Below are 12,047 nucleotides of genomic sequence, written 5' to 3'. Positions count from 1 at the left end.
TTATTAGTCCTCTTCAATAGGATGATAAGTCTACAAAACACTGTTATGTCAACACTATACCTCTAACAGTTCCAACCCTTTTGAACCTGTTAATTCTTCTACATAAGAATAACAAGTGTTCATATACTCATCCTCAGCAGATTAAAATTTTCTGAAATTATCTTAAATGATAATAAAGAGAGTTTTAAGTTGGGCGGTGTGAAAATTCATGTCAAGTTAATACTACACCTCTAGCACTTCCAACATTCTTTCAGTGTTTCAAGTGAAAACATAACATAGGAAGAAACAACTCCAAAATCAGAGTTGAGATCCAAAGTATTCCGAAAATTCGTCCCAGTTAACCGTGAACTTTCGAAAACTTTGGAGGGGGTTCTGTAAGCTGTCTAAAAATCACAACAGATAGCTAATCCTCATCAAACACCGATGATGAAAGTTATAATTTAATGGCTTTCAGAAAGCTACAATTTAAAGACTTTCATGTAGATCGATGAAGGTTACAATCTGACGACCTTCACAACAACTGATGAAAGCTCTAATTCAACAGCCTTCACAATCAACATCGGGAGTTACAAATTGACGACCCTCATATTATCAAGAGCTAAATGTAAGGATTACAATCTGACGATCCTCACAAAAGTTCGAAAAAAAAGAGATTATAATTGACAATCTCTTCAACGCGAAGGTCGCGTTTGACCATTTCAAATCCTTGAAACGGTCCTCCACTTAATAGGACAATTAACCTCCATTATGGAGCTAATTAAGGGGGTAGTTATACCCCTTAAACTCCTACAAATAAGGGGTTTTCATAGAAAAATAGGGCTGATGGCAGAGGGCTAGACGAAAATAAAAAGAAGGAGAGAACAAGAGAGGAGAAGAAAAGTCACATTTGCGTAGTTGTGATCGGCGTGACGATCGGACCCTCATCCGTGGTGCGGTCGATGTGAAATTTGGAGGGTAGCTACTACACTCATCTTTCCTAATTCTGAACGGTGGAGATTTCTTTCTATCAGTTATATTTGGAGATATAGAGGTTTTACCGAAGCTAATCATTCCAGGAGTGCAGAGAAAAGTCACTTTTGCACAGCAGTGATCAGCGTGATGATCGGACCCTCATCCGTGGTCCGATCGACGTGAAATTTAGAGAGTAGATACTACACTCGTGGTTCCTAATTCTGAATAGTGGAGATTTCTTTCTATCAGCTAGATTTGGGGATATGAAGGTTTTACTGAAGATGATCGTTCCGGGAGTGCAGAGAAAAGTCACTTTTGCACAGCAGTGATCGGCGTGATGATCGGACCCTCATCCATGGTCTGATCGACGTGATACTTGGAGGGTAGCTACTACGCTCATTGTTCCTAATTCTGAATGGTGGATCTTGGTTTCTATCAGTTAGATTTAGAGATATGGAGGTTTTACCGAACCTATAGAGGACTGGCGGTGCTTTTTTGAGATCGGCCAAAGAGAGAAAGAGATCAGCTACCCTTTTGAAATGATTAAACTTGCTTTGTTATCATCAACTATTTTTAGAGTTTCCCTAACTCGATCAGAGTTTTAAAACTTGCTTAGCAAGTTCTTCTGATTAACAATTGATCAATCATTCTTGGCTAAAAGGATTATTAATCCTTTCTGAAATTAACTGTTTCAAAAGAGTTTCTTAACTCGGCTAGAGTTTCAAACTTATTCAAACAAGTTCCCTTCAATGTCCTACGGGGATGGAATTTTTGGGGGAGATCAAACCACCAAAGGTTGAAGATTTGGAGATCGAAAACCGCATAAGATTGGATCTTCTGGAGATCAAGGTCAAACCCTTGGGAGATCGAAGATTTCAGTCAGATTTCGAAGATCAAATCTCGGAGAATCCTTCAACAACAGAAAATCTACTTGGCTATTAACTGAATTTTTGGTTCTAACAACTCTGTTATAGAGTTTTAACTCACTCTGAGTTCTTAAACTCGTTAAGAGTTCTTAATTAAACTTGCAACGCGAGTTAATTACACCACTTAAACTCGTTAAGAGTTCTTAATTAAACTTGCAACGCGAGTTAATTACACCAATCGATTATTCGGTTCGCAACAACTCTTTTCAGAGTTTTATTAAACTTGCAACGCGAGTTAATTACACCAATCGATTATTCGGTTCGCAACAACTCTTTTCAGAGTTTTTAACTCATCCTGAGTTCTTAAACTCGCTAAGAGTTCTAAATCAAACTTGTCGTACAAGTTAATCGTTCCCGTGAGACAAGACGGTCGTATCGTCAACGGAGAGCAAATTCGACGCAAGCATTCGAAGGAGGTACTCCATCGCTACCAAGAAGAACCCAGTTTTAAACAAATGGGAGAATCAAATTCATTCTCTTCTCTTTTGTAATCAGGAAATCCAATTGTAACTGAGATTAAAGGAATACAAATCAATTTTCCTTTCGTTTCTATTACTCCAAATTTTCCAACAAACAGTTAGGAACCCCTGAAACAGATAAATCCTGAGAAAACCGCTCAAAACCGTCAAAAACGGGTCAGGGGGTCAAAACAGCACGACGGGCGCTGTTGACCCGCGGGGGGCACGGGTCAGCACAGGTCGNCGTGGTTCGACCCGCGCGGGCGTAGGGGTTTGGCTTTTTTTTGCTGAACTATTTGGTGTTTTCTAACTTTTTCGGGACTTATATTTTCCACCGTTTTGCATATTTGACCGTCTTGTTGACTTGTACGATTTGCTAACTTGCTTTATGCGCTCGTTAGCTTCTTTACGGTACTTGGAACTGACCGATAAGCGTGTCGGGCACTTTGGATCTGACCGACGAGCGCAAGTTGACTGACGAGTATATTCAGTCGCTTGGAGTTGATCGACGCGTGCGTGTTGATTGACGTGTGCGTGTTGATTGACGCGTGCAAGCTGATTGACGCGTGCGAGCTGATTGACGCGCGTTGACTGATGTGCGCAGCGGCCAATTGGATAATCCTTCTTGATGCGTCCACTCTTCATTTCGAGCTGCGTGCGGGACCTTATAGGTAATTTTAGATACCTATAGATACCCCCTCCAAAGTGTTTCAGCCTCGTTCTTTTATAGATGAGTCTGAAATGCTTTGGATGTGATAGACCCCCCCACCTTTAATCGATGTCAAAGGACCTATAATTGGCTTCAGTTCTTGACTTCTTCACTTTTTAGTCTCTTCTGTATTTTGTCGAATAGCTAAAAAAAATTCGGCGCTGCGTTTATCGTCTGACCATTGTCAAAGTCTTGAATCGAAATTGATAAGTTGATTTTGGCTCGTATCATTGAGTTGACTTTGAACTAATTAGCTGCATCGCAACGCGTTGATCGGCGTTGACCTTGGGCTACGCATTGACCGGTGTTGACCTTAGGGTTTTGTATCGATCGGCGTTAACATAGTTTATACTCGTATGTTTGCTGGAGTCTACATAGTTTAAGCTCTTAAGGCGTTAGAGCATGACGGTCCCAAATGTTGGGGCTACAGGACCAACTGTTAAAGCTGATTCATCTGCAGATATGGATCTTATCCCAAAGTCGTTGGATGCTCAAGTCATGAGACCAACTAATGAAGCTAATGCGTCAATGACTCACATTTATAGAATTTTTGGTAAATTCTCAGCCATCAACGGATTTGATGAGCCTTTACCGACTACTGTTTGAGTCGGGCTAGCATGCAGATTGTTTAAATCTGTTCTGCACATAACGTTATGCTAAAAGAGTTAACTCTTTTAGTGCTATGATATTGAATACGTAGACTTCGTCTTTCTCCTGTGAAAAGACTAAAAATCAACGTGTATCAGACGCAGACTTAGTATTTTTAGCAAATCCTTAACCTTTAACAGATTTGATGTGTCTTTACCGATTACCGTTTGAATCGGCTTGCATGCGGATTGTTTAAGTCTGTTCCGCATGTGACGTTATGCTAAGAGAGTTAACTCTCTTAGTGCTACGATATTGAATACGTAGACTTTGTCCTTCTCATGGGAATAAACTACCCGGTAACACGTGTTAGGCGTTGACTTATAAACCGGCAACGCGTGTTAGGCGCTGACTTATCCCTACTCAGGCTTCAGGATAAAATTCCCCATGCATAAAAGTCATGGATTTTTGTTGCTACGATGCTGATTACGTAGACTCGGTCGTTTTTACGGGAACAAACCACCCAGCAACGCAGGTTAAGTGCTGACTTATCCCTACTTAGGTTTCGGGATAAAATACCCTAGACTGGTATTCTGGTGTCTTTTTTAATCGGTAAAAGACTAATTTGGCAATGCGTGTTAGGCGTTGACTTATCCCTACTTAGGCTTCGGGATAAAATTCCCCGTGCATGAAAGGCACGTATTATGGAGTTGAAGGATGGTGTCTTCTCTTGGGGCAAAGACGAACACGAAATGGGAGAGGAAGAATTTTATATTCTATCTCCCAAAACCAAAGAGGAAGAATTTTATATTCTATCTCCAGTTGCCAAAGGAAACTCAAAGTAGGGTCTCCACTTCCAGAATCCGAGAAGGCGAAACTAAGAGTGGGATCTCCACTCCGAGAATCGAAAAGATTCGGATAATCCTAACTGTCGGAAGGTTTAATTACCGAACTAAAGGTAGGTTTCTCATTTATCGAGAGTGAATTATGATTTTGGCCCTAACTATAGGAAGGTTTGACCAAACGGGAGTTTGAGGTGATCCTAATTGTAGGAAGGTTTGATCACTTGATTTGAAAGTGGACCTCTCGTTCATAGAAAGAATCAAAAGAGGACTTTGGTTGTGGTCCTAACTGTAGGAAGGTTTGACCGAGTGAAAGTAGGAGTGTGAGATGACCCTAACATTTATAGGTTTGATCACTCGATTTGTGGACCTCTCGTTCATTGAAGGAATCGAGAGGGGATTTTGACCGTGATCCTAACTGTAGGAAGGTTTGACCAAGTGAACAGTGAGTTGAAGGAATCGAGAGGGGATTTTGACCGTGATCCTAACTGTAGGAAGGTTTGACCAAGTGAACAGTGAGAGTGAGAGTACAAATTACAGTGGGAGTGTTGATTCGTACAAATCACTCAAAGGGGATTCCTAGTGTTAAGTGACAAGTACTTAACACGGAGGGGTTTGACTGTCGTCAATGATCAAGATGTTGAAATTCCAAGTACTATGTCCGGAATTTAATAATGAGAATATTGAGTGCACAGACGCATAGAAGTTTGAGTGGATTTAACCAAAAGGAATTTTGGTGGTCCCACCATCAATTAGTCTGATCGGTGGGGGATTTTGTGGTGGAAGACTGTGAGTCGTCAAACACCAACGAGAGTTTTGTGAGGGAAAATTAATCCAATGAAATGATCGAATCTCATCTCAGCAAAAGAGTGTTCAAAAATCACAGTGGGAATTTAGTGTTTATCACTTTGTTCATAATGATCGGGTTATCCCTAAAAAAATTACATGTAGTATTCTTCCGGGAACTTCCCGTTACATGAATCATCCACCCCCAACTTTCTTTGTAAAACTGGGTCTAATATTATACTTAGTTGGGTGACCGGGTTATCCTTAAGAATACCAGGCATGGCACTCTCCAGGAACTTCCCGTGAAAGAAAGGAAACAGTTTAGACTCATATACATGTTGGAGTTTTGAGAAGCAGTTTATACTCGTATACTCTTCAGAGTGTCAGAAGGAGTAGTTTATACTCTTATACTTGTCGGAGCCTTCATTCAACTTAATTAAGCGTTATGACGTCGGCTTCAACCAAGGTTTGGATGTTATTCTTGAGAGTGAAGCAAGCCTTGGTAGGATGAAGGATCCTCCTGTGGTACGCACAGTATTTTGGATCCGAAGTATTATCAGCTTCCTCCTGATTTGTGATAGGTGGAAGCTTGATCTTGTTGTTCTCAATGAGGGACTCGAAAATAGCTGGAACGTCTTCGTCCTTGAAAGAGTATTCTTTTTTGAGTCTTGAATCCAAAGTCTTTTACTGTCTTCGGGGTTGTTGTTACAATATCTAATTAGCATTAACAGCAGCTGCAGGGGCCTTCCCTTTACCACGGGAGACGAAACTTAAATTTGGAGGGTTAGACGTCGGTTGGCTTCTCTCGGCTTTCTTCCTTCTGAGGAAGTATTCGGCCTGCTCTCCGCGCACTTTCAATTCTTTCCAGGTGTCGGACGATGCTACTCTCATAACTTCCAACACGTCCAAAGAGATGTTGTTGTGGCAGGTTTGGAGGATGAAGTTCTCTGTGATCGGATCTCGGCAGTTCATCGCCTTATTCCGGAAGCGTTTGACAAAGTCGTCGACCGTCTCGTCGTCTTCTTGCTTCTCATCAAAGAGTGTCCTGATTGACACCTCGGCATCATCATCAAAGAAGTGAGCGAGGAACAGGTTCTCCAGGTCGTCCCAGCTGTTAATACTTCCGGGCTTGGGACGGTGGTACCAATCGAAGGTCGGCCCGCGAAGGGTACCAACGAATGACCGAACCATCAAGGCTTCATTGCCGGAGATCATGCCCAAGTGGGACTTAAAGTAGATCAAATGCTGAGTGGACGAACCCTTCCCGTTGAACGGCGTGAAGTTGATCAGGTTGAACTTCGCCGGATACGGGATCGAATCCCACTCTCTCGGATAAGGACACGGAATCCCGGTGTTCTTTACCTCTCGATTAGACATTAGAGCGTTGATTTTGCTCTCGAGGTCCTTCATCTTTTCGTCCTCGTCTGTATCATGCTTCGGACGATTTGTGAGAGGAACAACAGGGCCACCCCCAGTGTTGTCATTATTGGCGGGACCACCCCCGGTGTTGTTGTTTTCAGTGGGGCCACCCCCAGTGTTCTGGTCAACAGGAGGGTTCTCAGCATTGAGACGTTCATCCACATCTGAATCGCTACATGCTTGGTCAGTAAGGTTACGACGGCTGGATTCACCGAACTGATTGGACAAAGCCCGAATTTTTTGGTCATGCACTTTCCTCATCCATAGCATAGCCATTTCCATTTCAAACTTGAATGCTTGCTTCTGCTTGGCTAGAGCATCCGCAACCATTTTGACTACTTCCTCGGTGTTAATCATAAACACTTCGTGGGATTATCACGGACTGGACACCGTATTATCAGAAGCGATTGTCGAGTTAGGATCCGATGTTTCATCATTCGAGGATAACCCTCTATGCATTCTCTGGTAGTCCCTACGTCTAGTGGTGAGTCAAACGATGCGATACGAGGGGGTCAGAACTAGAAAGTCGAATCGACTTTTCCTTATCAGCCATGTTAATTGTGACTTATGGAAGTTCGTCACCATGAACAGTCGATCGCTTCTTTCGGAGACGCTTTGGTTTGGACTTAGCCATTCCGTTAGAGATCCTCTCGAATACCGAGACCCTCTGTGAAGCGGTCTTGGGGCAGCTACATTCTGATAATACTGCCCTGATAAGTTTGGCACATGGACAGTGATAATCCATTTCCCGGGTACTTCTTTTTCGAGACTTGTTCGTACCACCAGCCCGATGGTATAACTCGTCGGTTTGATGACCGGAGCAATCCATCACGTGTTGGCACGAATCCTTAGGTGTAACGTCGTCATCGTCAGACGAATACATTTTTTCTAGGGACATAACACGCTGTCAGTGTGTTCAAGAGTCACATGTTTAGATCTACGCTCTCGTGAGCGTGAGAACTCAACGGGCTCCTGGATTTCAACACACAATCCCATGTGGTCGGTTATGGGAATTTTCCTACCATGCGGTCTCTTCCACTGCTTAGGAGGGCTATTATGACCCCCAGCCTGATGAACTGCTTGGGACTCATTCAACGGGCCTAAGCGCTCTTTAACCAGGGCTTTATCTCGACCCACGTGCGAAGGACCAAGACGATCCGTGATCTTCATCTTAAATCGGGACAAATCCACGCTGTCGCGATGCTCCACCGAAGGTGCGGAACTCAAAGGGATCAACAAAACAGGTGCAGAACGTCTTCTGTCTTAACCCTGACGCTGGTCAGACTTGAGTGACCCGCGGATTGGAGGGTCGGATTTGGGTGACACGCGGCTTGGAGGGTCGGATTTGGGTAACCCACAGGTTAGAGGGTCAGATCTGAGTGTCCCGCGGGTTGGAGGATCGGATCTGAGTGTCCCGTGGGCTGGAGGGTCAGATCTGGGTGACCCGCATTTTTCGATCTTTTCGGCCGCCGTCATGGACTTTGGCCTTCATACTTCATGCAGTCTTTGTGGCTTCTTTTCCACTTCTTCCTTCTGTAACTTTTTGGTTTCTTGCATAAAGATTCTTGCGTGCGCAAGTAATACGTGGCGTTTCTGAATGCGCTCCTTAAGGGTTGAACGGGTCCTTTTGACTTGGATCCATTCACTCGTTGATGGTTTGGAGGAGGGGGTGTTTGCTCGCTGCTGGAACTATTAGCACCTTCTAAGTTTCAGATCTGCATCGTAGCAGACCCCGTCAAAAGGCTCCAAAGCCTTGGTAAATTGGCGTACGAGGCGTTGACGTTGCTTGGTTAAGGAGGAGTCCAGATCTGTAGATCCGGCCTCGTTGGAGGCCGGAGGGGCGTTGTAAGGTGCAGCTACCATAGCAATGGGGGCGTTGATCTTTCTGCGCTTGCGAGTGGAGGAGGATTTGGAGGAGGAGGAAGACGGATATTCCTCGAACTTTTGTTGGTCAAACTCGTACTCAACCTCTTCTTCAACCGGGATACGGATCCGTGGTTGCGGCACGACAGCTTCTGCAGAGAAGATGTTGGCTCCCACTATAGTCGCCAGTTTGTTTGGTTCAAAAGTTGCTGTTTTCATTGCTATCGAATCTATTACAACTTTGGTCGTTACAATAAACTCGAATAAAATAAAAAGTTGATCTTTTTATAAGATCTCCTTACACAATAAAAATAAAAAAAGTTTACAACTTTATCAAACAAACGCAGAGAGATCGTTTTTCGGTCTTCTGCTTGTGCGAGATCTTTGCCTGTGCTCGGGACGTCAATATCCGTGGACCGCCTACGGATCAGATCCGGTTGACAGAAAATTAACAGAGCTCCTATCTTACCAAGGAAGTATTCGCTTGAAGCGCTGAAATCGACCAAGCGAAATCAGTAGCTCTTCTCGAGATTAAGATCAAGCCTAATCCTGAGGAACGAACGGATGGGGGAAGATACGGGTTCAGATCCTTCGAAAACCTTCCTCTTTATGCTAAACTTCGTCGGGATCTGACCTGTATTCGTTGTCAATTCATGCTCCTTTGACTCCTCAATCCGGCAGCACCTCGCCCTCTTGATAATAATCCGCCCTCCTGTGAATTGAGCCCTTAGGCTTGTATTTATATGCTTCGGTTGGAGGGTTTTCGGACAAGAAAGAGTGATTTGGCCTTATCTTCAGTTAATAACGGCCTAACCACGTTTGTAGATGATATTTAGGCAGTTAGAAAACCCTGGAACAGATAAATCCCAAGAAAACCGTTCAAAACCGTCCAAAACGCGACAAGGGGTCAAAACAGCGCGACGGGCGCTGCTGACACGCGGGGGGGCGTGGGTCGGCGCGGTCTGACCCGCACGGGCATGGGTCGGGGCGGTTCCACCCGCGCGGACGCAGGAGTTTGGCTTTTTTTTGCTGAACTGTTTGGTGTTTTCTAACTTTTCCGAGACTTGTATTTTCTACTGTTTTACGTATTTGACCATCTTGTTGACTTGTACGATTTGCTAACTTGCTTCATACACTCGTTAGCTTCTTTATGGCACTTGGAACTGACCGATAAGCACGTCGGGCACTTTTGATCTGACCGATGAGCGCAAGTTGACTAACGAGTACATTCGGTCGCTTGGAGTTGATCGACGCGTGCGAGTTGATTGACGCGTGCGAGCTGCTTGACGCGTGCGAGCTGATTAACGCGCGTTGACTGATGTGCACAGCAGCCAATTGGATAATCCTTCTTGATGCATCCACTCTTCATTTCGAGCTATGTACGGGACCTTGTAGGTAATTTTAGATGCCTACAATGTGTGCAGGTGATCCGCCCACCCCAAGCTATTAGAACCAGGCATAAAGTCGAAGAATGAAAGCGGCCCTCCATCCCCCTCGACGATCCAGCAACTCTGCAACCCCCATCGACTATTTATTCACGAGCATCAACAGTTTGGCGCCCACCATGGGGCCACTTTCCTCTTTTTGAGAAGAAATGTCGAGTTTTGAGCGAGGAGTGAACCAATATCCTATAAGGGGACCTCCAAACTATGTGACCCATGGTAAATTGGAGCAGACGGTAGACGGACTCTCTTCATCTCTAAGAGAGCAGTTTACCGTCCTGACCAATGAACTCCTCTGGCGAATCCCGCGGCAGTCACACGCCGAAGAACAACTCCTACCACTTGAAGACCGACGATCGGAAACTCACACCCATGAAGTGTCGCGGGACACACCGCGACCTCCTCCCAACCACCACTAACGGGCGGAAAACCACCCCAAGCAACTAAACAATGATGATAAAAACCCCGGTCCTAGCCATTCGGGGGAACGTGCCAAAGGAAAGATTCTCAGAAAACCCCACCGCCAAGACTCCTCAACTTCGTCAACCACTGCAAGGGCCTCCGGCTACGACCGAGGGTACAAACCAATTTTTGATACTATCGAAGGAAATACTTCGTTATCTGACGAGATAATGGAATTCTCGTTTGAGAAATTTAAGATGCCTCACCTAGAGACGTACTCAGGCGAGGGAGATCCTTCGGAGCATGTTAAAAATTATTTTGATATAATGAGCATGCTTCAAGTATCCGAAGCAGTTCTATATCGATGCTTCCCTATCACTCTCAAAGGAAGTGCTAAGCTCTGGTGTAAATGCTCTGGAGAAGAGATCCATCAACAGTTTTCAACGGGGGAAACCCCTTTCAGGCTAACGTATGGAGCTGAAGCAGTAATGCCAATTGAAGTGGGCATGCCGACTATTTGGTTGCAGCACTTCAACAAAGACCTGAATTCACTAGGCCTCCGGGTCAGCCTCGACCTTCTTGAAGAAACAAGGGAGAAAGCACTTCGTACTCAGGTCATTAATCAACAACGGATCGCTCAACATTACAATAAGAAGATTCGACCCAGAAGGTTCATGGCTGGGGACCTTATCCTCCGAAAAGTGACATTCGATAAAGATACTTGGCAAGGTAAGCTGGCTCCAAATTGGGAAGGACCTTATACGGTTACGGTAGAGCTAAGAGCCGGCACTTATCGGCTGAGAGGTCCAGATGGGTGAATCTTCAGTCACCCATGGAACAGTGAACACCTACGAAGATATTTCCTTTAAAAATTCCAGTTTAACTTCTTTGTTTTGAAAATTCCATGTGAAGAATGCATGCCTTAGGTAATTAGTAATATATCTGATAAAACAACTTTAGCCAAACTTTTTGCGTTATCATAACAACTTAAAAATGGAAGACCTCGTCAGCTAGGCACCCGACTCCTCAGTCGATGAAAAGTTCTTGGTACTTCCTCAGGGTAAGATCAAGGTACAACCCTTCGACCAACTCCCACGGTCACCTCTCGGCCTTAGGGGAAAATGAAAGACCTAGTCAGCTAGGCACCCGACTCCTTACTCGATGAAAAGTCCTTGGAACTTCCTCAGGGTAAGACCAAGGCACAACCATTTTGCCGACTCCTACAGCCGCCTCTCGACCCTAGGGGAAAATAGAAGACCTAATCAGCTAGGCACTCGACTCCTCAGTCGATGAAAAGTCCTTGGTACTTCCTCAAGGTAAGACCAAGGCACAACCCTTTGGCTGACTCCCATAGTCGCCTCTCGGCCCTAGGGGGAAATGGAAGACCTAGTCAGCTAGGCACCCGACTCCTCAGTCGATAAAAAATCATTGGTACTTCCTTAGGGTAATACCAAGGCATAACCCTTTGGCCGACTCCCACAGTCACCTCTCGGCCCTAGGGGAAAATGAAAAACCTAGTCAGCTAGGCACCCGACTCCTCAGTCGATGAAAAGTCATTGGTACTTTCTTAGGGTAAGACCAAGGCACAACTCTTTAGCCGACTCCCACAGTCGCCTCTCGGCCTTAGGGGAAAGGTAAGACCTAACCGACTCTCTTAGGTCTAG

The 12,047-nt window shown here is 44.7% G+C and overlaps 1 protein-coding gene across 1 annotated transcript; it reads left to right on the top strand.

Annotated features, from left to right (window-relative positions):
- LOC109846774 lies at nt 10,614-11,201 on the top strand. The gene has a single exon (XM_020416019.1). It carries the CDS (start codon nt 10,614-10,616, stop codon nt 11,199-11,201), a length of 588 nt encoding a protein of 195 aa, XP_020271608.1.

The sequence above is a fragment of the Asparagus officinalis genome, chromosome 7 (genome assembly GCF_001876935.1).
Source record: "Asparagus officinalis chromosome 7, Aspof.V1, whole genome shotgun sequence".
Taxonomy (NCBI): Eukaryota; Viridiplantae; Streptophyta; class Magnoliopsida; order Asparagales; family Asparagaceae; genus Asparagus; species Asparagus officinalis.
The sequence above is the reverse complement of the archived record's forward strand: the minus strand, read 5'-3'. Positions and strand labels throughout refer to the sequence as shown.

What these genes read in the sequence shown, in the direction of transcription:
- LOC109846774 (XM_020416019.1), top strand. Translation starts at nt 10,614, where the DNA reads ATGGAATTCTCGTTTGAGAAATTTAAGATGCCTCACCTAGAGACGTAC.